This window comes from Plecotus auritus (assembly GCF_963455305.1).
Source record: "Plecotus auritus genome assembly, chromosome: 7".
Lineage (NCBI taxonomy): Eukaryota > Metazoa > Chordata > Mammalia > Chiroptera > Vespertilionidae > Plecotus > Plecotus auritus.
In genome coordinates, this window is record NC_137774.1 from 24,515,877 (window position 1) to 24,542,213 (window position 26,337).

Here is a 26,337-nt window from a genome sequence, read left to right on the forward strand (position 1 = left end):
TTATTAATAAAGATTATCATTATGAAACTATGAATAAAAAATGGCTGGAAGAAAATAGGGGTGGTTTTATCATCTTTTATCTGGCTTTTCAAATTTTCTACCAGATAATTTTGTATTTATAATTATCAACAACAACAACAAAATTTTAATTCATAAGCAAAATAGCTAAGCTTCCACTCTTACAAATTACAGCAAACAGAATATAACATTTGCAATTCAATTATAAATATTAATTCTTATTAAGGACATTACAGGATGCTTAATTTAAAATGTAAACAATACAGTAAAATTAGCTGAGCATTCAGTATTCTTCTTGAGTTTATAACATATAAGTCAAACATAGTAGTGTGTTTTTCTAAAATAGCTTCTTTCTTCATCTACCTAGAGGCATACCTGACATTTCCAACTAGTTAAAAAATGAAAGGGGAACAAACTGGAGAAAACTATAGAGGAAAGAAAGATTATGTTGAAGAATCTCCTTTTGCTTGAATTCATGTTTCTACATGGATGGACAATAATCATAGAGTAACACTTTCAGCCTCTCTTGGTTCACTCCCTCACTCCTCCCCAAGGGAAAAAGAGTAAATTATGTGATTGGTAGGTTTGGAAAGAGGAACTGAGTACGCTCAGCCTCTTTCCCCTTTGGGATTAGCCCACTGCTCAGAACATATGCTCTTTGTCAGCTCTGAGTCATACAACAAGCTGAATGGTAAAAGCTATGTTGTTGTAGAGGGAAGTCTGTGGTACCACAAGTAACTAGGGAGTGAGCCTGTTTAACTGACATTCAAATTACAAATCTGATTGTTGCTACATACTTAAGCCACTTTCACCAACATCTCTCTATTCCTAATAAAGCTGACATGTTGATCTCTATCTGTCTGGCTTCTTGGTTCTGAACTCAAGCAGGGACAAAGTGTATCATTTGTTGCCCCTCCTCACCCACATACACACTAAATGATTTGACAACCCAAGAAATGTTCTAAGTGAGAGGACTGCTTCAAAACTAATTTAAATTGTTTTTGTTATATGTAGGTCACTTCTTCACTCTATAAACTATACCTCCTGATCTTAAACCCTAATGCCATCATGAGTCTATATCATGAACCTGGCTCCAGATCACTACATTCCTGATATAATTGGTCAGTTGAAATACATCACTTCCTAGAGTTAATAACCTACCTTTAGCCCATCATCCACATCCTTCACATAGCCTTTTTCATAGAGTTCTTGGGGAACATTTAAGATACGTTTTGAAAAATCATTTTCTTGCCAGTCCACATGAAGACCTACAATAGATAACAGTGACTTAAATGCAGCTATAAGAGCTTCTGTTCTTGTCTATTTTCTGTTATACCTTCTTTAAAACGATCTCACGTTGGGGATAGATGGGAGATAGAAGGATGCCATAAAACCCTGATCAGTCCTTGGATTAACAGTATTTACCTACAGCAGGACCTGGCAACTTGGGTTTCCAGTGTAAGCAGGACCTTACACTGGAAAAATCCAGGAGAGCTAACAGGAAGCAACGCATAAAAATACAAGGACATACAAGGAAAAGGAAAGAAAAAAAAAGCATGTCAGGCTTCTCACAGCAATGCAGCAGGCAAAATACCTTCGATTTGTGTGTTCAGGCCTGCTCCAGGGCCAGAGGTCTGGGAAATAATTCAATCTTTATGAGCCCTTGGAAATGGAAATGGCAGTTTTATTGGCCTCAGCAGAGTCATGATTCCATGCTCCCTGAATGTCCCTGTACTCAGCCACAAGGGGAATGCTATAGCTTCTCCATTCAAACTAGAACAAATTCAACCTTTATTTTAAACTGTTTGACCCAGCAGGTCTGGAGAGGATATTGCAATCCCCCTGGAAAGCTAGAGTAACAAGAGTTCAAATCTGTTCAGCCAAAAGACAATGGTCACTCCCATTTGGAAGAGATTTTAGTGTATGTCTGCCCCCTGTGCTTGAGTACTAAAAAAAGGGAAGTTCATATTATTATCAGCTATTATAATTCACATGGCACTCTTTGAGGAATTTGTCAAGAACAAAGCATTTTTAGCCCTAGCCTGTTTGGCTCAGTGGATAGAGCATCAGCCTATGGACTGAAGGGTCCCAGGTTTAATTGCGATCATGGGAACATGCCAGGGTTTCGGGCTCAATCCCCAGTAGGGGGTGTGCAGGAGGCAGCCAATCAATGATTCTCTCTCATCACTGATGTTTCTATCTCTCTCTCTCTCTCCCTTCCTCTCTGAAATCAATAAAAAATATATTATTAAAAAAAAGAATAAATCATTTTGAGAAAAATTTTATCCTACATGCCTGGAAGAAATGACTATTGATCTCATTTTCTATATCAAAGGCAACTGAAGAGTTAAATGGTATTAAACAGGAAAAGCAAATCATCAATACATTGTGGGCTGACATTAAAAAAAAAAAAAAACTACTGGCAGGCAAATATTTGAGAGGTGGGTTTGAGTGTTCTTAGTGATCCAGGTCACTTCTCAGGCCAGTTCAAAGGCCTAAAGGCCTAATTCTGCCTACAAAGTCCATCTCCGAGAAATGTTCTAGCCTACCCAGAGATGATCTGAATTCACAGAACCATGAGTTTTCCCAGAGTGTCCCCAAATTAAATCCCAAGATCACTCAAATACTAGTTTAGCATCTAGTATACCTGGTACAAAATTTATATTCCTAAGACATGATAAAATCACAGGTATATTGAGTAAGCCTGGCAATACAAGATACCATTATCAACCTGGATTCTATTTATCAAGTATCCCAACATTTCAAATAAACTTAAGCCCCAAGCCACAGTCCCAAATATCCTACTGAACTTTTCTGCACTTCAAGACACAAACAAGAAAGTTTCTTACCACTGCCACTCCAGGGAAGAGTTGGGATACCTGCAGTTTGTGCCACTATGGAAGATGCAATCTTATCCCCCAAAGCCCACATGGCCTGGCTTGGAGGACCTAAAAAATAAAACAAGAAAAGAAACTTGACTATAACATTTTGGCCTCATTTCTATCTCATATATTTGTCTTCTATATAATTACTTTTGTATTTTTCTTGTCTCCCCTACATATTATGGAGATCATAAACTTGATTAAAGGGGATTACTATGTTTTAACTCATCTTTGTACCCTTTATAGATCTTAATGTAGTAAGCTTTTAATACACAATGAGAGCTCAATATATATGCTAAAATAAATTCCTGTCCAATCTAACTCTCATTTTATTATCCTTTATGATTCAACTTTACCAGATTAATAAAAGCTTTTTTTTTAACCAATATCCTACATTAAGTTTTGGTGTTCAAGTCTGAAATATATATATTATCCCTTCCTTGGTCTTAGGGGAACCAAAAAGGAAGATTTAACTTTAATAGGGTTTACAAAGCACAGTCATTATTGTGGAATTTCTCTGAGACAGAGAAATACTTTGAGCCATATAACCTCTATTTCTCTTTCTGCCATATCAGAGCAGAAAAGACAGAAAGACAGAGCTCTCAGGAATCTATACATATAAAACCCTAATATGCAAATACACCAAATGGCGGAATAACAGAACAACCGGTCACCATGAGGTGTGCTGACCATCAGGGGGCACACGCGGAACATAGCGGTCATCGGCCATGGCAGAATGGTGGAGCAGGTGAGCAGGGGCACCAGACCAAGGTGGGGCGCCGGTTACTATCATCGGGGCGAGCCTCTGGTGGTTAATGAAAATTCTTTGCTCCTGCATGCCATGGTCCCGCCTGGTGCTCGCACCCACTGCCAGCGCCAGAGCCCACCGCTCACACCTACTGCCAGCGTCCAGCACTGTCCCCGATCGCCCCTTGGGGATTCTCCACCTCCCTCTGCTCCTGAGGGGCAATCAGGGCTGGCAGCCACCTCTCGCACCCACTGCTGGGGGACCGCAGCGGGAGGTGCCGGGCGGGGGCAGGGAGGATGGGCCAAGACCCGCCCCTGTGCCCCTTGCAGCCCACAGTTCCTTTCAAGGTGCACTGGGCCTCTAGTATAATCTACTAGTATATGCTTAAATGTGAAGGGGCTGATTCATATTTAAGGGTACACTCCTAGGGTATCCTAAGTATTCAGTTATCTTTGCTATATAAAAATATGTTTTCCATATCTTTTCTTAGGTTAATGGCAACATTTTTAAAACCAGGGTTTTGGAAATCAGAGCCTCCTCCACATCTCATGGAAAAGAACCTAGGGACAGAAAACAAACCAAGATGCAGAGACATACGCAGGGTATAAGAAGCGAGGAAGGGAAAACAAAATAATAAAGAGGTTACTCAGAGTTGCTGACTGATGAAAAATAAGAGAATGTTAAACAGAAGAAAAGCAGAATACAGAGTAGAATATGGGCAAAATTGACAGAGAGGAACAGAAAGACAGAAACAGTATGTCAGAAAGACTTACCCATGAAGGCGATGCCATTTTTCAAAAGAAGTTCTGGGAGCTTGGGATTCTCAGAAGCATGACCCCAGCCAGCCCACACTGCCTACAAGGGAACACAATATGGTTCATTCTTAAAATTCATATTTAAAAGAAAAAAAAAACCATGTAACTGTATTATTTTCTACTAAGACTGGGCCCTGCTCCATGAGGTACAATAGCTCCACAGCAGCCTAATACTTAATTCCGCTTCTATGCTTAATTCTTGGCAAACTTCTCACAGAACAATAAGCACTCCATTGTGGCAAAACCTCTGAAGAAGTCAAATCTAAGTTGAAATTGATATTAAGATCCAGCTAGTCTTGTTGCTCTTTAGGAAATTCAATTCATAGCCTTTCAACTAGACTCTATAGAGCCTCTTCTGGACTCTATAGAAATATTGGTTTTCCTTCACAGATTCAGTTACTTTGGCCATACAACTCACCCTTTATATCTAGTGGTTATAATGCCCTACAAATCATGAGTTTTTTTTCTTTTTGGGCTTTAAAACACTTACCCTAAATTTACTCATACAAGTGATAGGGAAGGAATGAGCTACTTCTACACCACCATATTCTGGGCTAAGAATACTCCAGTGGAAATACACTATCATATTCTGGGCTAAGAATATTCCATTGGAAATGGTTTGAAGGTGAAATGGATAGAATAAATAATCACCAGGGGGGTAAAACCCTTACAAACCTCCTATTTGTAGTATGTTTACATTATTTTGACTAAATGCATCTTTCCACCTTTCCTTTCCTTGTTGGTTATATTTCACAAAAAGGCATTTATAAATTTATAAACAATGATGCTTTCTATAAAATTAAAAGTTCTTTTTTGGACATCCCCTTGTGCCTAACTGTAAAATCACTAAATCTGTTGTTGTTGTTTTCTGTGACCACTTGCAGATTTTGTGTTTATTAAAACAGTGAAGCATCATAAACCATAATATGCAATAGTTTTCTTTGGCAAGTGTAAATATTAGTTCACATATGAACTATAGTGCTGAATCTGAATAACATCTTTAAAGTAGAAACATTTTTCCCTTTTTTTAACTTAAAAAAATTTCAAATACAAATGACATACAATATTGTATTAGTTTCAGATGATTATATTTTTATATAACTTCTGAAGTGAGCACCGTGTAAATCTAGTACCTACTTGACACCACACAGTTATTACAATATTATTGACTGTTGATTATATTCCCTATGCTGTCCTTTACATCCCCATGACTGTTTTTATAATTGGCAATTTGTATGTCTTAATCCATTCTCCTTTTTCACCGATGTGCCAACCCCCATCCCATCTGGCAATCATCAAAATGTTCTCTGTATTTGTGAGTTTGTTTCAGTTTTATTTGGTATTTATCTTTCTCTGTCTTACTTATTTACTTAGCATAATGCCCTCTTATTCTATCCATGTTGTCACAAATTGCAAGATTTCATTCTTTTTTATGGCTGAGTAATATTCCATTGTATACAGGCACCACTTCTTTATCCATTTATCTATCGATGGACAATTAGGTTGCTTCCATGTCTTGACTATTGTAAATGCTGCAACGCATAAATTTGGCTTTAAAGGATACATTGGCATCTCTTACTTGAACTGGGATCCTTTTAGCAATATCAAGAATTAATTCAACATTTGCATAGTTGTTGTTGTTTGGTCCCCCTGGCACTGGTACATAGTGATCTGCCATCTTAATGTACTCTGAAAATGTAAGCAAATTAATAGAGAACACATGCTTTAGTTTCTGAAATATTACAGAGTAAGACTATGTAAAGGATCATCATAAGTAACCACAGGACAAACTGCATTAATGGGGTAATTTCCAGGACCATTTATTTGAAGGCTCTGACTTTATTAAGTCACTAATATGCACTAATCTCATATTTAGGAAGCTCTTACACTAAAACAGCAGTTATCAAACATTTCACTATGTGACCTTTCTGAAGGGTCTTCATGACCCCTATATCAAAAATAATGTATCTGTGACTCAGAGGCCCATGTATAATTATTCTATTATGGGAAAAAGTTCTAGTCCTAACACCCTTTATCTTTACTTTGTACTATAGTCTGAGAAAGCCCTTTTCTTGATGTAGAGCTAGGACAGAAGGAAGAGTCTGGAGGATTTGTAGACTGGCTAAATAGGAAAGGGTATATACAGGAGTCTCCTAGGTGTTTAAAAAGGGTTTATCTGGAATGTTAGCAATAATAGATATTTAAAAGACACTTTAAAAAGATACCTTCTTTACCTCACATTACTTTTTTTGCTCAGTATTCCCATTTAAATTTGTCACCTGATGTCTCTCTCTTCCTATTCTGGCAACAACTGTAGCAGAGAAGCTACAATGTGTAGGATTGCACTAATAAGCACTTTACATATATATTTCATTTAAGTCAACAAATGATACGTAATATAATACCCAGTTTATAGAAAATTATGGTCTGGAGTAGTTAAATAACTTGTTCAAGGTCCATTTCCAACATATATATTAACTTTTCTTATATCTTGTTCTTAACTTTTAAAGGCTTTAAGTCCCTTAAAAAAAAACTCTTACCCAGCCAGTGTGTCAATGGTTGAGTGTCAACCCATGAACTAGGAGGTCACAGTTTGATTCCAAGTTAGGGCAAGAGCCCAGGTTGCTGGCTCAATCCCCAGTAGGGGGCATGCAGGAGGCAGCCAGTCAATGATCTTCTCTCATAATCGCTGTTTCTATCTCTCACCCTCTCCCTTCCTCTCTGAAATCAATAAAAATATATTTTTAAAAAATACTAATTCCTTAATTTAATACCACTGATATTATAATTCTTTCTAGAGCGCTATTTCTTAAATAACTTTTAAAGAAAGTATAAAATTATATAAACTCTAAGTAAAAAAGGTTGGAAAAAGCAGGAACATAAATAGAAATAAAAACACCCCAAAATTTCACTCCCACAGATAACTAGTATTGTTGTTTTGGTATTATATCTTTTTTTTTTTTTTTTTTTTTTACTATACATAATGTACTTTTTTCCTATTATTATATCATGCTATCAGTCTCCTTATGGACAACGTTCTTCTTGGAAATTGTGATGAACAGACACTTAAGTGTCTGCCCCTATGATCCCAGTCTCCAGGTATTCAGGCTTTAAGTAATCCACTCTCCTTGGGTGTGACTTGCTTCTGGCCAAGAAAATATGGTAAATATGAGATGTCATTTCCATGATAACATTACATATGAATGTGACCAAATTTAATGCTCTCCCTTGCTGGCTTTGAGGTAGAAGGCAGTCATTTTGGGATGGCCCACGTGACAAGGAGCCGAGAGTAGCCTCTAGCCAATAACCAGCTAACCATTCAGGCTCCAAGTCTGGGAACCCACAGAAAACTGAATGCTGCCAACAACCATGTGAGCTTGAAAGCAGATCCATCCAAAGTTGAGCTCAGATGAGACTGCAGCCCCAACTGACAACTGACTGCAGCTTGTGATAACCTGAAGCAGGAGACAGTTCAGCTGTACCCTGACCTACAGAAACTGTGAGATAATAAATGTCAGTTGTTTTAAGCTGCTAAGTTTGTGGTAATATTGTTACACAATAATAGATAAATAATACAGCAATTTAACAGAACGCATTCTCAGACCAATTAATGCTATTTTTTAATGGCTGCATGGTATTTCATAGAATTACTGTAGCACACTTAACTAATCCACTGATGGTGGATACTTAAGTTACTCCCAGTTTCTGATTATTTTAATAATGACTATCCTTATACAAATACATTTGCCCATATTACTGATTTTTGATCCCCAGAATAAATACAAGAAAATACAATTTCTTGGTCAGAAGTTATGCATACTTTTGTTCTTGTGTTCTTGATCCAATCCTCTCCCACCTCCTCTAGGTCTCTTGTATACCTGAACCCCTCTCCCTCTTTGGCTCCTTCTTCTTAGACTATAAATATTCCCAAGTCTCTTTCACTCAGAAAAATTAAAATCCTCCCTTGACCCTGAATTTATCTTTAGTTACTGCCCTTTCTTCTTCCCTTCTCATTCAAATTCTTAAAAAATTTGTCCACATTGGCTATCTCCATGTCACTTCCCATTCATTACTTAAAATTCTATATTAGTTTGCATATTCATATTGTTCTACTAAAACTATTCTTGCAAATATCAATGGTTTCATAATTGCTGGACAGATTTCTCTTCCTATTTTATTGAACTGCTGACATATTTGACCCTTCTTATTGAAATCCTTTCTTTTTGCTTTTCTCTTCTGCTTCTCCCATCTCTCTGATCACTTCTTCTCAGTATTGTTTATGGGCCTACCTTCCTGAATCTATCCTATATCCTAGCCTTCCATAAAGTTTCATCCTTAGCCCTCTTCTCTTTATTTTCTATCTGTTCTTTCAGGGAGGAGTGTTAACTGATAATGTAAACTCTTAATCTCTGGCTGTTATTATTTCTAAGTTTTGGAAGGATATATTCCATTTTTTTGTAGGATTTATAGAGTCTACTTGTACCACAAGTACTCCATACCTGATCTGTCCCCCCAAAAAACTTACTCTTCTTGCTACATCATCTATTATTTTGCCCTACTTGATGGTACTAGTACCCCTGCCTAGTCAACCAAATTAGAAATCCAAGTATAATCATTAACTCTTCATTCAACCACCAAATCTTGTCAATTCTACCTCCTAAGGCTCTCTAAACCATCCTCTTCTTCTCTAGTCTCAGCCTTGTCATATCCTTTAGTATTGCCTTCCACAAACGGACATTCCCAGATGCTTCCTGAATCATCTAATAATTCATGTTTTTAAAAATGTATCTATCTTTTAGAGATACATACTAAAATATTTACACATAAAATCATGTCTAGGATTTGCTTCAAAGATTGTGTGGAAGAGAGAGAAAGTGAAAGTATAGATGAAACAAGACTGGCTGTTGATAATTATTGATGCTGGATGACAGACAGATGGAAAGGGGTTCATTATACTCTTCTACTTTTGAATCGTCAAAAACAACTAATCTATTTAAATACAAATCCTTTAATGTTCAACATACACACACACACACACACACACACACACACACACACATTCATCCCTAAAAAGATAAAGTCTATGTCCTTGACAATGAAAAACAAGGCCCTTCTTGACGAATACTAGATCACGTTTTGTAATTTACCAAGCCACCTATAATTTCCAGAAAATGACTGTGTCACACCTTCAAACATTTGCATATACTGTTCCTTCAGCCGAAACACTTTTGTCTTCTCCCTAATTGCTTCATTAATTCTTACTCAATTTTGGATAGGCATAACCTCTTCAGAAAGCTTTATCTTAACCCTGCCCCCAAGAGCATGGGGCAGAGTAAAGAGATCTCATTTCTATGTTCTCATACTACACTATGCATATTTATATTATAGCACTGACCTCAAAGTAATGAAATTATTGGTTTCCTAGAGCAAGATCACATCTTATCCAACTGTAGGTCCCCATGTTTACTGAATACAAATAACTGAATTAATGGGAGCATTAGGTAGAACTACATGAAGGAAAAGAAATAATGCAAGGTAATTGACATTTATGATAGACAATTTCATCTTTATAGTGAACTAGACATTATGATCATTCTTTTATAGTTGTAAAAATTGTGGCTCAGAGATGTTAAAGGGTCAATCTAAATGTTTTCACATAACATCAGCTTTCCAATAAATTGGTGCCTTCTCTGTTTCTAAATAAGATAGCATAATACTCCTTACTCCTTAGGCATAGTCTTAACATCATTGTCTCAATATAGAAAGAACATATACAAAACAAAATGGTTTTAAAAAGATAGCTATTCAAAAAGCTGTTATCTGTGAGTACTCTTAGAGATTATGCTTTAGTGATAAAAAGCATGGAGAAGAAAGCCACAACTTCTCGCTATCCCAACATCTCTCAGATGGAGGGCATACTAAGTAGAGAGAATGTGCAGAAGAGCTTGCAGAGTGAAACCCACTTGGGTCCCAAGAGGGCTCTCCCTCAGAAGGGAAAAAATTCACTGTGGCTCATAAGGGAAATAGTATTTCCTTACAAACCTTTCCACTTACACATGTTAAAGTATGTGGCTTAGCAAATACTTGACACTGAAAAGGCATACACCTAAAAACCCAAATCAACACTTTCGTTCAATGTCTACCTATTTTTACCTAGAACACAAGGGTCTGTGTTGAGGTTAAATATAGCACAATCACTTGTATATTCATATTATTAACACTTTTTAAAAGAGAGATCTTTCGGTTTGAGACTCCCCCTAAGTTACCATTCTCCTACCTACAGGCTGTGATAGTCAATGTTTTATGCTCTAGAGTGATGCTTTCTTAATGCAAATAACTCACCTGCATTGGCTTTAAGATCTTCAGGTGTGACCATGACAACAAATCGGATTGCACGTTCATTTCGAAACATCTCGTAAGACCATCGACGGATAGACCTCATGCATTTCACTGCTGCAATGCCATTGTTGGCAATAAGAACCTGGGAGAGTTAGAGGATGGGAATTGGAGAGAAAAATAGAAAAAGCAAGCAATGATGGAGAAAAAGAGGTGAGAAAATTTTATAGATCTATCTTATTCTGAAAAGGCAGATTTTCAATAGGAATTTGTATTGCTGGTCTAGGTAGTTAAGAACTATCTCCCACATGACCAAGGTCTATTTTAAAATGTTAGCTAAGGAAATACTTCAATATGTGCCTGACTCAACCCTATTCCTTTCTAACTTCCTTCTTTTAAAAATCCTCATCCAAGGATATACTTTTTTTTTAATTGATTTTGAGAGAGAGAAGATGGTTAGAGAGAGAAACATCGATATGACAGAGAAACATCAATCAGTTGCCTCCTGTATGCACCCTGACTGGGGATTGACAACCCCACAACCCGGGCATGTGCCTTGACCAGGAATTGAACTGGTGACCCTTCAGTGCACAAAACGAAACTCAACTGACTGAGCCACCAGGCCAGGGCATAACTTCATTTCTCTCTCTCTCTCTCTCTCTCTCTCTCTCTTTTTTTTTTTTTTTTAATATATTTTATTGATTTTTTACACAGAGGAAGGGAGAGGGATAGAGAGTTAGAAACATCGACGAGAGAGAAACATCGATCAGCTGCCTCCTGCACACCCCTCACTGGGGATGTGCCCGCAACCAAGGTACATGCCCTTGACCGGAATTCAACCTGGGACCTTTTAGTCCGCAGGCCGATGCTCTATCCACTGAGCCAAACCGGTTTCTACTCTTTTTTTTTTTTATTAAACGCTCACCCAAGGGTATTTTTTCCATTGATTTTTAAAGAGAGTCAAATGGAGATTAGAAGGAAAGGAGGATGGAAGGGGGACAGAGAGAGAAAAACATCAATGTGAGAGAGACACATCAATTGGTTGCCTCCCACAGGCGTCCCAACCAGGGTCGGGGATCGAACCTGCAACCCAGGTACGTGCCCTTGACCAGGAATCAAACCCGGAGCCCTTCAGTGCACAGGCCAACTCTCTAACCACTGACCCATACCTGCCAGGCCCATAACTTCATTTCTTGAAGGAAAAAAATCACAATTACTCAAATCTTGTGAGTTTGTGAATTATTTTACTAAACCAATTACTAGGGAACAGAAACTTAAGAGAGATGGTGTATTATAAATAAGGATGGAGGAAGACCAAACAGTGAGTGTCATGCACTATTCTCCCTTGTAGTAAAATAAGGCAGAGTACCCTGAACATGTTTAAGAACCTGGAACCAACCACCACTTCTCTCCAAAATGCCGAACCCCAAATGCCTTAGAATTATAGAGCCTGCTTCAGAATGGTCACAAGAAAAAGAGAAGAATCAAGGATCCTGAGACTCCTCTGTAACAAACCTTTCATTACCCGTCTTGCAATCATGCCTCCAAGGATAACACGGGCTAGGAGACATATAATCTATCTTTATTGGAAGACTAACAGAAGGACACTGCTGAAGCAATACTTTTAGGAGTGGGAATGTAGGTCCCCATCCTTTAATCTTTTAATCACTATAAACTCTTTCAACCAAGTAATTCACTTAGCTCTGACATGGTTTAGATAAAAGTGACACAGAGTTAACATTTAAAGAAACATGTAATCTCTACGTATTTCATGTGGTGTATTCCCTCTAAACATCTCAAATACGTGGTGGAAGCCAATCAGTCAGTGTATCAAACTGTTTAAACTTTCTCTTCTGAAAGTCTCTACTTCCTTAGCTCCAAACCCAACGCTATGGCATTATCTCCTCACCACCACCCCACAAGTTAATTGATTTCTCATAGCCTCTCAGATGAGTGCAGCCCAACTCTGTAAAATCACAAGATCTTTTAAAAAGAACTTGATGAGCACTGCTTCATCATCTTATTAGCTGTGACTAAATTATCAGTGGTTAATACATATTACAGAAAATAGTAAAATTATTTAATAAGATGCTAGAGAGGTAGAAAGGATAACTTCACATGAAGAGGCAAGGTCTCTTAAAGTCTAAATATCACTTTTGAGCAAATCTACACAACAATTCTAGGCATTAAATCTCATATACTTTGGAAAAGTACTTTAGCAGGTTACAAAACTTACCTTCTCAATTACTTTATTCCCCCCAAAGCGAGTAACAAATTCTGCTGGCGAAGCTACAGTGAAATCTCGCTGTGAGTCTATTTTCTTTCGGTCTCGACCTTGCTTTACTAGATGCAAGCCAGACATGCTGGACCTATAAAAATAGAGAAACCATGAACGTCTGAAATAGGATTTCTTCACACCATCTATCTCCCCTGGAGACCTGCTTTTCACTTCTTATAACAGTACCTCCAACTACACCCTTATGAAGACTGCATGCTGGGAGACCACATACCTTTTAAATAGAAGAGAGGAGAAAAAATGGTCTTTGCTTGTGGAAATCTAAGCAAAAAACTGTTCCGGAATAATAAAAAAATAATATTAAGGTTTAGCAATAGTGCCATCACAAAGAGATAGGCAATGGTTGGAATGAAATGAAATGGTAGAAATAGCAGACTCAACTGTTAAAACTAAAAATACAATTAGCAAGCCTGTTTTTGGATCATGATTCTGGCATACAGATGACCTTTCTCCTCTGTATCTCTACCCTACATCTTTCTTAAGAGCTTTAACTCCACATTTTTTATTGCCTATTAAGTGTTTTACTGATGTATCCCATAGATGTTTCAAAATCAAATTCTTTACAAGGCAGCATAACATACCATATTTCATCAATTTTAAGATGTTTCTCTTTAAAAAAAAAATCTCTGAAATTGATATGTATCTTACAACCAATTGTATGATTTATTTAGTCGGCAGTATTTTTCCCCTCAATGGTGCCTCTAACAATTAATGGTGTTTTAGATTAGATAAAATATAGTTGTTGAAACTGCACAGACCTGGTTTTAAATTCCAGATCTGTCTGCTTAATAGCTCCAATGAGTTTTAGCAAATAATTTAACCTTGCTCAGCTTCAGTTTTCTCTTTGTAAAATATGCATAGTATTCACAGTTCCAGTTATTTATCTATTGTCCCTCAGTTCCAAGCCCACTCTTTTATGCTCTGCACTGTGAAAATAGGGCTAAGCCTCTGCAAAATTGTTCAATTCTGCCAATGGGAAGACAGAGGGGTAAAAAAGAGACTTCTTTTGTGTTTTCCAGTTATTACCAGCATTGCTCCATGTATGTAACAGAAAGTAAACTCTAGCTTCTAGCATCGTTTGACATTCCTGGGAAAGCCTTGATGCATTCTCTTAGAAGTACCAGGAGCAGGAGGTTGTGGTTCCCTGACAGTCAATACTGCCTTGCCATGCTTACTCATCCTCTGGGGTATGCTGCCTGGGCCTATCAGTCACCTGTCAGGCCAGGTCTTCTCCTCAGGGATCTGAGCACCAGCTACTAAAAGCTTACTCCCAGTGGTCTAAGCACCAGCCCCCAAGGCCCCTCCTCCAAGCTCCTACTTCTTCCTTTATGACCTCCCAGGTCTAGGGGTGGTAACTATTTTCCATAGGTATTAAATCTGGGTTACTTCAGTATTCCTTTTTTGTTCTTTTATTCTTCTAACAACCAAGTAACCAATTCTCACTAATGAATGTCATCTTTATTATAATGCCTAATGCAGTTTCTCTTTCCTTGACTGGACAGTGATAGACCCTCTGAATGGGTGTTTTGAGGATTAAATGAGATAATAGATATAAATAAGGTCCTTTATATTTATACACTGTTTAATAGACATCTTCTTCTATTCCTATTTTTCCTTCCTTTCTCCTATACTCCAACCTTGACATTGTAGTAATTTAACTTTTCAAAATAAAAGAGTATGATTAAAATCGTCCCACAAAAAAAATGCCAGGTCCAGATGATTTTCAAAGACAAGTTCCATCTAATTTTCAAGGCAGTAGTCTACCAAACTTCCAGAAATTAGAAAAAGAGGTAAAACTCCCCAGCTATAGTAATACTGATACCAAACCCAGACAAAGATGTTACATGAAGATAAAAGTCTAGATCCATTTTATTCCTGACTACAAATGCAAAAATTCCTAAACAAAATATACTAAATAGCAGGGTACCAGTGCAAGGATGGGCAAATATTAGTAAAAAATATGTTCCTCCATAACCAGCTTGAGTTTGTCTCAGGTATGCAAAGATGGTTTAATTTTAGAAAACCCATGAATGTAAAAAACTGTGTTAGATTTCCTAACAAGTACAATAAAATGAAAAAAAAAATTAGAGGCATTAAAATTGCAAAGAAGGAACTATGATTATTTGAGAATATGGTAATTTACATAGAAAACAGAAGATTCTGCAATAGAATGACATTCCTGGGAAAAACCTTGATGCATTCTCTTAGCAGTACCAGGAGCAGCAGGTTTTCCAGCTATTACCAGTATAGACCTTAGTCAAGTGTCTTGATATACGATTAATACACAAGAAGTCCAAATATATTATATACAGTTGACTACATAAAGATTATAAAATTAAAAACAGATCATAAGGCTAAAAACAACTAAAATACACAAACTCTTAAGAGATATGTATAGCCGAAACCGGTTTGGCTCAGTGGATAGAGCGTCAGCCTGCGGACTGAGGGGTCCCAGGTTCGATTCCAGTCAAGGGCATGTACCTTGGTTGCGGGCACGTCCCCAGTAGGAGGTGTGCAGGAGGCAGCTGATAGATGTTTCTAACTCTCTATCCCTCTCCCTTCCTCTCTGTAAAAACTCAATAAAATACATTTAAAAAAAAAAGAGAGAGAGAGATGTATAGATACAATAAAACAACATAGACAGGAAAACAAAAGACAATGAACATGTGATTAAGAAAATTGATTATCTGGGTAGGGGAAGCAGGGAGAAGTGTTGAGGAGAGATTATATAATTAAATGTAGGTGATGGCCAAGGACCCACCTTTGTTTTAAAAATTAAACAAAAGAATGTGGTGGGTTTCAAATCCTTCCTACATTATTAAAAAACACACACCAAATAAATAAATAGAGGGCCACACAAGGAACAATGAGTACGTCATGAACCAATAATTATATAATTCTATACACCTAAAGTTAAACACACACACACACACACACACACACACACACACACACTCCTCAAAGGTCAACTTTCACTTATTTAAGGAAAGAGTGGAGAAACAGAGAAAATATAAACCTAGAACTAATAGGGAGCTGCTTAAGAATAACACAAAAAGGGAAGAAAGTCTATATTGATAAAAAAAATAAAAAAAGGTGAAAAAGGAATTGGTTATAAGATTTAATCAATAGTTTAGAAATAAAATGGATCTCATCATCTTCACCTCTCATCTACCTTTTTTTGGGACACTATTAGAGAATGTTGTCTTGTAAATAAATGGAGTAAGCCAAGAAAAAGGAAGACAAGGAATGCAAGAAACATAGAATCCAACACAGAAGAGAAGGGCATTCCCTAGATGAGTGTTTAAATTGGAAGACAGACTGCTCTAGGAGGTATGCATCTTGGAAGAAATGGACAGATCACCTTTTGTATTTAACTACAGAAAAACAAAATAAAACTTGCCCAAATGTATAATATATATAAAATACATATGGGTTTGGTTTCTTTATATATGTACATATTTGCTTATTTTACATATATAAAACAAAACAATGTTATACATATAATTGTTTGTTATATATAAAATGAGTTGTTGCCCTGGCCGGGTTGGCTCAGTGGATAGAGAGTGTGGGCCTGTGGAGTGAAGGATCCCGGGTTCAATTCCAGTCAAGAGCACATGCCCTGGTTGTGGGCTCGATCCCCAGTAGGGGGCATACAGGAGGCAGCCAATCAATGATTCTCTCTCATTATTGATGTTTCTTTCTCTCTCTCCCTCTCCCTTCCTCTCTGAAATCAATAAAAAATAAAAATTAAAAAATAAGTTGTTTTTTTATTTGACTCCCAGTAGAAGTTTTGCTTGGTTTTCCCCCCAAAGGGTGGAAGATGTCAAATGAAAAAGAAAAGAAAATGATGACTGTTCTAAAGACTAATTTTACTAACTCAGTGTTTTTTATATGTTTTCTGCTTCTGCCAAAGTCCAGTTTAATTTTCATGTACTTTTTTTCCCAAAAAATCCTCTCAAGATTGCAAAAACAATCGAAGAAGATAATAGAGGGGCCCTTAAATACTGTTATCAAGCAATCATTCAGGTCTTTTATGTTAACTCTGCTGAAGAGGAACACACCTGCAAGAGGCCTGAAGAAGGCTAAGAAGGCCTGACTTACTTCCTCCTCAGCCTGAGTTCTAACAGCAGGAAGAAAAAGATCCCAGGTAAGTGAGCCTGAACAATCCAGTCTGGTTGCCCACTGTCACGTGCCAGGACAACTGCAGCAGGTACCTTTCCTAGTGCCACAGACACATTCTAAAGGTTTTCTTTAACACTACCTTCAACAGGGATGGGACACACTACACAGAATCGTTATCTATCTTCACAATAGTTGAAGAGTCTTCTACTCTTGAAAACCCAGCCAAATCCAGTAATCAAATTTGGCACAGACTGAGTGAGATGCCCTAACGAAATAACAGCACAGCAAGATCTGCACAGGGATGCTTGCTTTCAACATTAACTACAATTATCACACATGGGCTCAGGTACTTCGTTTCAAATTCTGAATGTAAAATACAGGTTGAGAAATCTAGAATAAAATATGAGTTTTTATTCATTTCCTTTTAAAAAACACAGTTTCTTCGAGATATAAAAAAAAAAAAAAATCATCAAAGCAAATTTCCCATAAATTTCAGGGCTTAACTGCAATGCCTGTTTTTTAAAGGTATACAGGGCCTAAATACGGCATCCTATAACTTACCTTTGAAGCATGTAATATCTCATCTCTTTATTTTCCTCTGCAGAACCTCCATATCACGACGGCAAAGGAATGGAAGCTGTCTCTTCAGATGTTGGCCTTGTAAACACAGCCACAGCTCGCCCTCCCTGTTGCAGGAGCTTAAAAACCCAGGAGGACAAGAGATACTGTGCCTTCTGCCTACTTCTTGGCCCTGCTTCAGTCAGACTAGAGTATTCCTGATGGCCTCAAACTACAGTCCTTTTGTCCACTTTGTCTCCAATTTCCATATTTCCCTACCTTTCCTCCTTTTTTAATTCCCCCCCTACATTTGGCTCACTTCTAGAATTAGTTGGCTTCCCAAAAGGATTGAGAGAAGAGGGGAGAAACATAAACGTTTGTGTAACTAGAAAAAAGATCTTAGCAACTCTGCATTAGCCGCAGCAAACATGTTTCAACAACGGTCACTTTCTTCTGCCAGTCACCAGAGAAAAGCTCCACAGCCTCTCCTGGCTGCCAGGAGCACATGACAGAGAAGGCCAGGGCAAAAGAGAAGAAAAAGTTTACAAGGACAACTAAGCCAAGAAAATAATGGGGTCATGAAATCCAGAGGGAGAAAGACAGCACAGCCTAGGTAAGTAATTTCTAAGATCCAATCAAAACAAATAATACTGATTATCAGGTTGCAAAAAGGGGAAAAGCAGGTCAACTAGTAAAAACAAAACAAACAAACAAACAAAAACCAAGTACAAAGGACAAAACCTGCCACTAGTAGGGAATTCTGTATTAAGTGGGAGCCACAATTTTAATTTTCAGGCCAAAATAGTGATACACATACACACACACACACACACACACACACACTTAAAAACAACAAGATGTTATTCACTAAAGCTTGAAAATAAGAATGAAGCTGGTACAAATGGGATATAGAGATGTGGATAAAGTCCTTGAAAGGAAAATGGAGCCCGAACAAATATTTTAGACACAGAGTTTAAGCTGGGTTAAGAAAAACCCTGCCTAGAAAGGCTACTGGACACATCTATTGCTATGAAAGCAATTTTGCCACAGATGGACAAATCACTTAAATAAATAGTGGCTGAATGTTACAGTAATATAGTCCTATTTTAGCTTTTAATTAGGTAGATGCTAATGACATTGCTGCCTTATAATGGAGATAACACTCTTAACAGCTAGAATCTACAGAATCACAACTTCCTGAGACAAGTCCTCCAGAATGGTATAATTCACCAGAGTCATATCTAACCTGATTTACTAATATGTACCACAGAAACATTCCCACCAAAATGTTGGGTAGAAATAGTTAATAATCTGATGCCAACTATGCTGAGAACCTATTAACGTTCCAGAAAAAACAACAACACACTCAAAACAGAAGTACACAAATGACCTGGTGTACAGATAGAAGATGAATGATGAAACTGAAGATAAAATGATTAAGACAAACCTCAATCTTCAGACATTCAGGTGACCCCATGTTGAAAAGACTCACTCAGGCCACCCAACATGACCATCCGCCCTAATAGAAAATGGATGTCTTGGGTTGTGTTCAGGTCTGTACCACTTAGTAGCATTCCTTCTATACTATGCCAATCTCTCATACAGTTAGTTGTTTACTTCTTCCTATTTCTATGTCTCTTCAGAATAATATATCTCCAAATAGAGCACTGAGACCTTTGTTTAAAACCATTATAGTGACAACAGATGTAGAAGGAGCTCAATTTTACACATGCATCTGAGTGTCTCCAGATGTAGGCAGTTCCCAAAAGAGAATCATTCTCTGCCTTTATTAAATGTCCTGAACATTCAAAAACCAAATAAGCATTGAGTATAGAATAAAGCAGGCTATTTTTCACTCGATTATATCAGAAAAATATACCAAAGGGGCACACTCAGTAATAGAGTTCCTGCTTTCTTTCACCAAAGGGATCTTTCTAAAACAACTAAACACTAACACAGCACACCCAGATCCAAAAACAAAGCTGGAGCTTTTAATCTTTTATGGATGCTGCTCACAATTCTTCTGTAATTATTAGAACACAGAAAATAAAAAGCCACATTCATCCATTTCTCCAAATTCAAACCATCCCCATTTTAATCTACCATAAACAAAGTGTCCAAGGTAGACACATACCTGACACAAAATCCAACTAGAAGCCCACACCGGTCCCAGCATTGTAACATGCCAAGCACCAAGGATGACGTAGCAGTTTACCCGGCAGACAGTGATGCAATGGCTGGCTTGATTGCAATGCAGTCTCAGTTATACTGCAGCACACACTGTGAGAGACTGTTTTACACTGGGGCTTTTCCAAGCAGAGAAATCTTGAATCAAGGATATACCTCTTTTGAAAATCTACTGACCACATAGATAAAAGTTTAGTTGTGGACACTAAATTCTGATCCATTGATTTATATGCCTATCCTGCATCAATGCCACACGGTCTTCTTAGCTATGGTTTTATAGATTTTGAAACCAGGGAGTATAACTCTTCCAACTTTGCTCGCCTTTTCTAAAATTATTTTGTGTATTCTAGGTTCCCTGGATTTGCATGTAAATTTTAGGATCAGCTTATCAAATTCTAGAAAGAAGAAAAAAAACGGCTGATTTTGAAATGAATTGTGAATTTATAGCTCAATTTAGGGAAAATTGACATCTTGACAATATTGAGTTTTACAATCCCTAAACATAGACTGTCTCTCCATTTACAGGCTGGGACAAAAGTAGGTTTGCAGTTGTTCATATAGAAAATTATACAATAATTAATAATAATTCAAGAATAAACTGTTTTGCATACTCACAACTATAAACCTACTTTTGCCCCACCCTGTATTTAGCTCTTTAATTCCTTTCAGTAATGTTAATATTAGGAGAGACTGAGTGAAGGATACAAAGGAACTCTTCATGCTATTTTTGCTAATTCTTCTGTCTAAAATTATTTCAAAATAAAAAGCACCTGAAAGGGAAGGGTCAAAAAGGAGAATAGCAAGAGTATATCATAAAACATGGGCAGTAGTTTCAGTAATGAGCAAAAAGCCAAATGCTGCCATTAGGAGTTCACTAGTGAGTTTTCTAAGTTTAGTTTCAGTGAAGTTATAAATGCAGAAGCCTAACAGCAGTAACTAGGACGTAAATGGGATTACCTGTTGAAAGTGGCAGGTTGAGCATTTATTACTGTTCCCTACCAAAATCACACAAAAAATGACAATCTATCCTATCTAATGAAACAGTAATACGCAAATTGACCGTGCCTCCGCTACAGCCACAAACCACGCCCACCAGCCAATCAGGAGCAAGTATGCAAATTAACCCAACCAAGATGGCTGTGGCCACGGAGAGAGCAGGAAGCTTGGGTTTCCCCGGCAATGGAGGAAGCCAAGCTTTCCGCCTGCCCTGGCCTGCCTTGGCCTCCGCTTAGGGCTACAAAGTTTCAATTATAGAAGATAAATAAATCCCAACAAAAATGGCGGCAGCCATGGAGCTGGAGAGCAGGAGGCTTGGGTTGCCCACGGCGATGGAGTAAGCCAAGCTCCCGCAGACATGGCCTGCCTTAGCCTCCGCTACAAAGTTTCAATTATAGAAGATAAATAAATCCCAACAAAAATGGCTGCAGCCACGGAGTGAGCAGGAGGCTTGGCTCTGCTCAAGGCTACAAAGTTTCAATTATAGAAGATAAATAAATCCCAGATACCAGGGCCTCCGCTTGGGTCGCCGGGGGGTGTAGCCAGCCTGCAAACCACCACAGGCCCCATGCCCAGGCGGCCCCATGCCCCAAGGGAACCCCCACCCTGATCCGGGACACCCTTCAGGGCAAACCAGCCAGCCCCCACCCATGCACCAGGCCTCTAACCTATCTAATCCTATTGAATAAAAGAATAATATGCAAATTGACCATCACTCCAACACACAAGATGGCTGCCCCCATGTGGTCAAAGATGACTGCCCCCATGTGGACACAAGATGGCCACCACAAGATGGCCAGCAGGGGAGGGCAGTTAGGAGGGATGAGGTCTGCAAGGGAGGGCAGTTGTGGGCGATCAGGCCAGCAGGGGAGGGCAGTTGGGAGGGACCAGGCCTGCAAGGGAGGGAAGTTGGGGCGATCAAGCCTGCAGGGGAGGGCAGTTGGGGGGACCCAGGCCTGCAGGGAAGAGCAGTTGGGGGGGACCAGGCCTGCAGGGGAGGGCAGTTAGGGGCACACAGGCTGGCAGGGGAGCAGTTAGGCATCAATCAGGCTGGCAGGGGAGTGATTAGGGGCAATCAGGAAGGCAGGCAGGCGAGTGGTTGGGAGCCAGCAGTCCTGGATTGTGAGAGGGATGTCCGACTGCCCATTAGGATCAGGCCTAACCGGGCAGTCAGACATCCCTCAAGGGGTCCCAGATTGGAGAGTGTGCAGGCTGGGCTGAGGAACACCCCCGCCCCTGTGCACAAATTTTGTGCACCGGGTCTCTAGTCTACACTAATAAAAGAGAAAGATGCAAATTGACTGTACCTTCACGATGCCCACCAGCCAATCAGGAGTGTGTATGCAAATTAACCCAACAAAGATGTACGGTTAATTTGCATACTCAGGCGCCGAGCAGCCGGGGGCGGGGTGGGATGGGGTCATGGCGATGATGCAGCCATTCCGCACCGCCCCAGCAGCTCCGGGCCTCTGGGCAGCGTGGGAAGGCAGAAAGGTGGCTCTGGGCCGGAGCAAAAGTGGTGCCAGCAGCCAGGGGAAGGAAGTCCCATTCTTGCATGAATCTTCATGCAACGGGCCTCTTGTATATATATAAAAGGCTAAGTGACCAACCATACATCCATCCGACCATCCGACTGACCAACCAGCCAGTACATATGACACGCACTGGCAATTCAAAAATAAACGTTGACTCGGGCATGCACAATACATATAAAGCTCTCGCTGGCACCAATCACACGTGTGTTTCGATCTGTCATTGTCGATGGTGAATTTGGTTGTTTTTGTTGACATTCTAAAGCTGAAAGAAAGTGTCTGAAGACCAACTATTGTCACAAAGCAACTCTGACACTTCATCTATGACACTTTTATTATGGAGAATGGGCGAACAGCAATATTAAAATATTTCTTCTAATTCATTTCCTTTCAATGTGCATGAATCTGTGCACCAGGCCACTAGTAAAATAATAAAAGAGGCATAAAAGCATAAGAACAGAGAGAATGGAAATAGAGACCCAACAGATTAGAGATGTCAAAAAATTATTGGAAAAAAGAGAGTGGCTGATCAAGAATTAACTGCCTCAGAAACCAAAGAGCCAATCGTAGGGAAAACCACTTAGAAACAAGCATAACTCTACTTTAGCACTCTGGAAAAACTCGGAAATTAGAAGTACATAGAGTATCTCTACTAGAAAGGTTGGAGATAGAGTTGAAAATAAAATAAAGTCTGTAGTTTACTTAAAAGTACTGTACCAGCCCTGGCTGGTATGGCTCAAAAGGTGACAGGTTCAATCCCCAGTCAGGGCGCATATGGAAAGCAATCCATTGATTTCTTTCTTTCTCTCTCTCTCTCTCTCCCCCACCCCCTTTCTTTCTCTAAAATCAATTTAAAAAATAAATGAGCCCTGACCGGTTTGGCTCAGTGGATAGAGCGTCAGCCTGCGGACTGAAGAGTCCCAGGTTCGATTCCGGTCAAGGGCATGTACCTTTGTTGCGGGCACATCCCCAGTAGGAGGTGTGCAAGAGGCAGCTGATCAATGTTTCTCTCCCGTCGATATTTCTAACTCTCTATCCCTCTCCCTTCCTCTCTGTAAAAAATCAATAAAATATATTTTTTAAAAAATAAATAAAAATTAAAAATAAAAAAATAAATGAAAGTACTGTGCCAATGTTAATTACTTAGCTTTAATAAATACAGGGTTACCAGAGAAATTATAGGATGCCCATTCTAAAAGTAAATTTTAAATAATCTGTAAGACTTTATTTTTAAATATATTTTTATTGATTTTAGAGAGAGGAAGGGAGAGGGAGAGAGAGATAGAAACAGCAATGATGAGAGAGAATCATTGATCGGCTGCCTCCCACACACCTTCTACTGGGGATAGAGCTCACAACCCAGGAACCCGCCCTGACCGGAAAATGAACCTTCACCTCCTGGTTCATAAGTTGACCCTCAACCACTAAGCCCCAGCCAGGCTAGGATGCCCATTTAAATTTGATTTTCAGACAAACAACCAATCCTCTTTTTCATAAATATGTCTCATGCAGTATTTGCAGTATTTAATTTTTTATACTAAAAAATCATTGTTTATCTAAAATTCAAAATTAACTGGAAATCCTATATTTTTATTTGCTAAATCTGACAACTCTAGATAAATAAACTGTGATTAGGCAAAATGCCAAAATAGGAAAAGCTGAGTGAAGGATACACGGGAACTCTGTGCTGTCTTTGCCAATTCTTCTAAATGTAAAATTATTTCAAAATGAAAAGTTAAATTAAAAAATTAAGTTTATAAAAGACTTTAATGGCATGGGAAATATTATTATGTAAAAAAAGAGCAGGAAACAGAGATGTATATTCACTATAATATCATCTATATATGTATTCTTTAATGAAATTTATCCTTAATGGGTAAAAAACACTGAAAGGAAACATCAAATATTAACAGCAGTTATCACAGAATGATTGTATTCTGGATTGTTTTATTTCCTTTTTATACTTTTTGGATCTCCAACTTTTCTATATATCCAACAATTTTTAAAAATTTAAGTTGCAAACCACTTGTAAATTTATGTTAATAGGAAGAAAAATAGAGCAGGAAACACAGCATTACATAAAATAAACACTGTCAAGCAGCTGTCCTGAGCCCTATTTACAACATTCATAATTTCATTTAGAAAATTAGGTAGGATTACAGAATCAACTCTGCAGACTGTACATACACAGACAGCTCTTGTTTTATGAATGGAAAGGAGTGGGTAGGAGGTAGAAGAAACTATTGCTCTCAGCAAGAGTACTAAGTCGCAGATCTCATAATGACCTTCTCTGTCTACTCACTTCTGAGGCACTATGACAACTGGGAACCTCAGAATATCAAGGAAGGAGCATTGAGAGTAAAATATTTGGGGAGCAAAAGATCAGGGAGGCTAAACGAGAAATGCTAAGAAAGTCAAAACATAAGAACACTCTTACAGGCCAACCAACAAGCAAAGCCAAAATATAATCTCTAATCTAGAGTCAGTTTTATTAACTAGAGGCCCAGTGCACGAAATTCGTAAATGGGTAGGGTCCCTAGGCCTGGTCAGTGATCAGGGCCGATCTGGGGCCTTCTGGCTGCCGGCCAGGGCCTTCCTTCGTTCCACGGCGCCCCCTGGTGGTCAGTGCACGTCAAAGCAAGCGATTGAACTCCCGAGGGGACACTGCATATTAACCTTTTATATATATAGATTATATATATAGATTTCCCATGTTAAAGCTTGGAAGTGATAAGCCAAAAGATAGGATGGGAAAATGAAATTTCCTGCCCTCTCAATAATGGTTATTCTTGTGGATGAAAAAGGGGTTCTACGGAAAGTGACCTCTCTGGGTGATCTGACCATAAATTCCTAACTAGGCAAGGTCATGGTGTGTAGTCATGCCCCAGGCATATAACATTTTTTAATAAAAGGTTTATTTTTGCCTTAAGCCCTGTCTATTGTTTCTGTGCATCTAGGTTCATACACCTTTGAAATAAAGTTAATCACCCTCAAGAAAATACATATTCTTGTTAAAGATCCTTTAATTCAATACACACACACACACACATACTGCTTCCTCCCATCCTTCTCATGTAGTCTTCCTTACTTCCCTCCTTAATTTCAAATGCATTTTTTTAAATTGTGCAACTGTTATTCATTAGACCATTTCAGATCTTGCTTCCTGGCAATTGTTGTCAGTTTTAGCTCAAATAAACTCATAAAAATTCTCTCATAAAAATGTTTGGACATTTCTTACACTGACATCTGAATTATAAGACTAACAATATGTTTGCTGTAATCAAAAGTTTTTCAAATCTAAATTTCCAAGTTTTAATCTCTAATTTGCAAAAGACTTAAAGAGGTGTTTACAGTTAACAATTTTTACCTCACAAAAAGGACTCCTCCATAATGAATATTATATTACACCAGTATGGCACATTTTACTTTTCCAAAAGCTTTTGCCGCTCTTATTTAATTTTACCTCCATCACTAGATTTAAATGAAATTGCTTCAAACTCATGAGTTTAAAGTGAGAGACTAAAAAGAGAAGAAAATCCTTATATCTTTCTAGGTCAAACACAAACATATACAGTTAAAACTACAAAGCTCTGTCCTTTATAGCTTTTGATCAAATCGTGTCACTACTCTTGTCCCCTTAACTTCCCTCTTGACCCAATGGCAGCAAGCGCTGAAAGCTACTCCTAGATTCTCTCAGAATCTAACCTCACATTATTTCCTATGATGAAGGTCTATAATACAATTCTATATGATTTTTTTATTGACCATGAATTTTAGGAAAGATAGAAAAGCAAAGTACTTTTCTTTCTAGACCAGAAAGGAGAAAGGACTATACCTCACCTTCAAG

The 26,337-nt window shown here is 38.4% G+C and overlaps 1 protein-coding gene across 8 annotated transcripts in view; it reads right to left on the reverse strand.

The window, feature by feature from the left end:
* ACACA (acetyl-CoA carboxylase alpha) overlaps window positions 1–26,337 on the reverse strand; it is a 249,999-nt gene that overhangs the window by 168,110 nt on the left and 55,552 nt on the right. For 7 of the 8 annotated variants that reach the window (XM_080677837.1, XM_080677835.1, XM_080677836.1 and 4 more), the window contains 6 exons: window positions 13,036–13,168; window positions 10,806–10,944; window positions 6,043–6,152; window positions 4,422–4,503; window positions 2,868–2,966; window positions 1,180–1,286 (listed from right to left, as the gene is read on the reverse strand). In XM_080677837.1, coding sequence (XP_080533963.1) covers window positions 1,180–1,286; window positions 2,868–2,966; window positions 4,422–4,503; window positions 6,043–6,152; window positions 10,806–10,944; window positions 13,036–13,168 — 670 coding nt within the window. Of the gene's footprint in view, window positions 1–1,179; window positions 1,306–2,867; window positions 2,967–4,421; window positions 4,504–6,042; window positions 6,153–10,805; window positions 10,945–13,035; window positions 13,169–26,337 lie in introns of those variants that run through there. The other variant, XM_080677841.1, reaches the window with a different exon arrangement.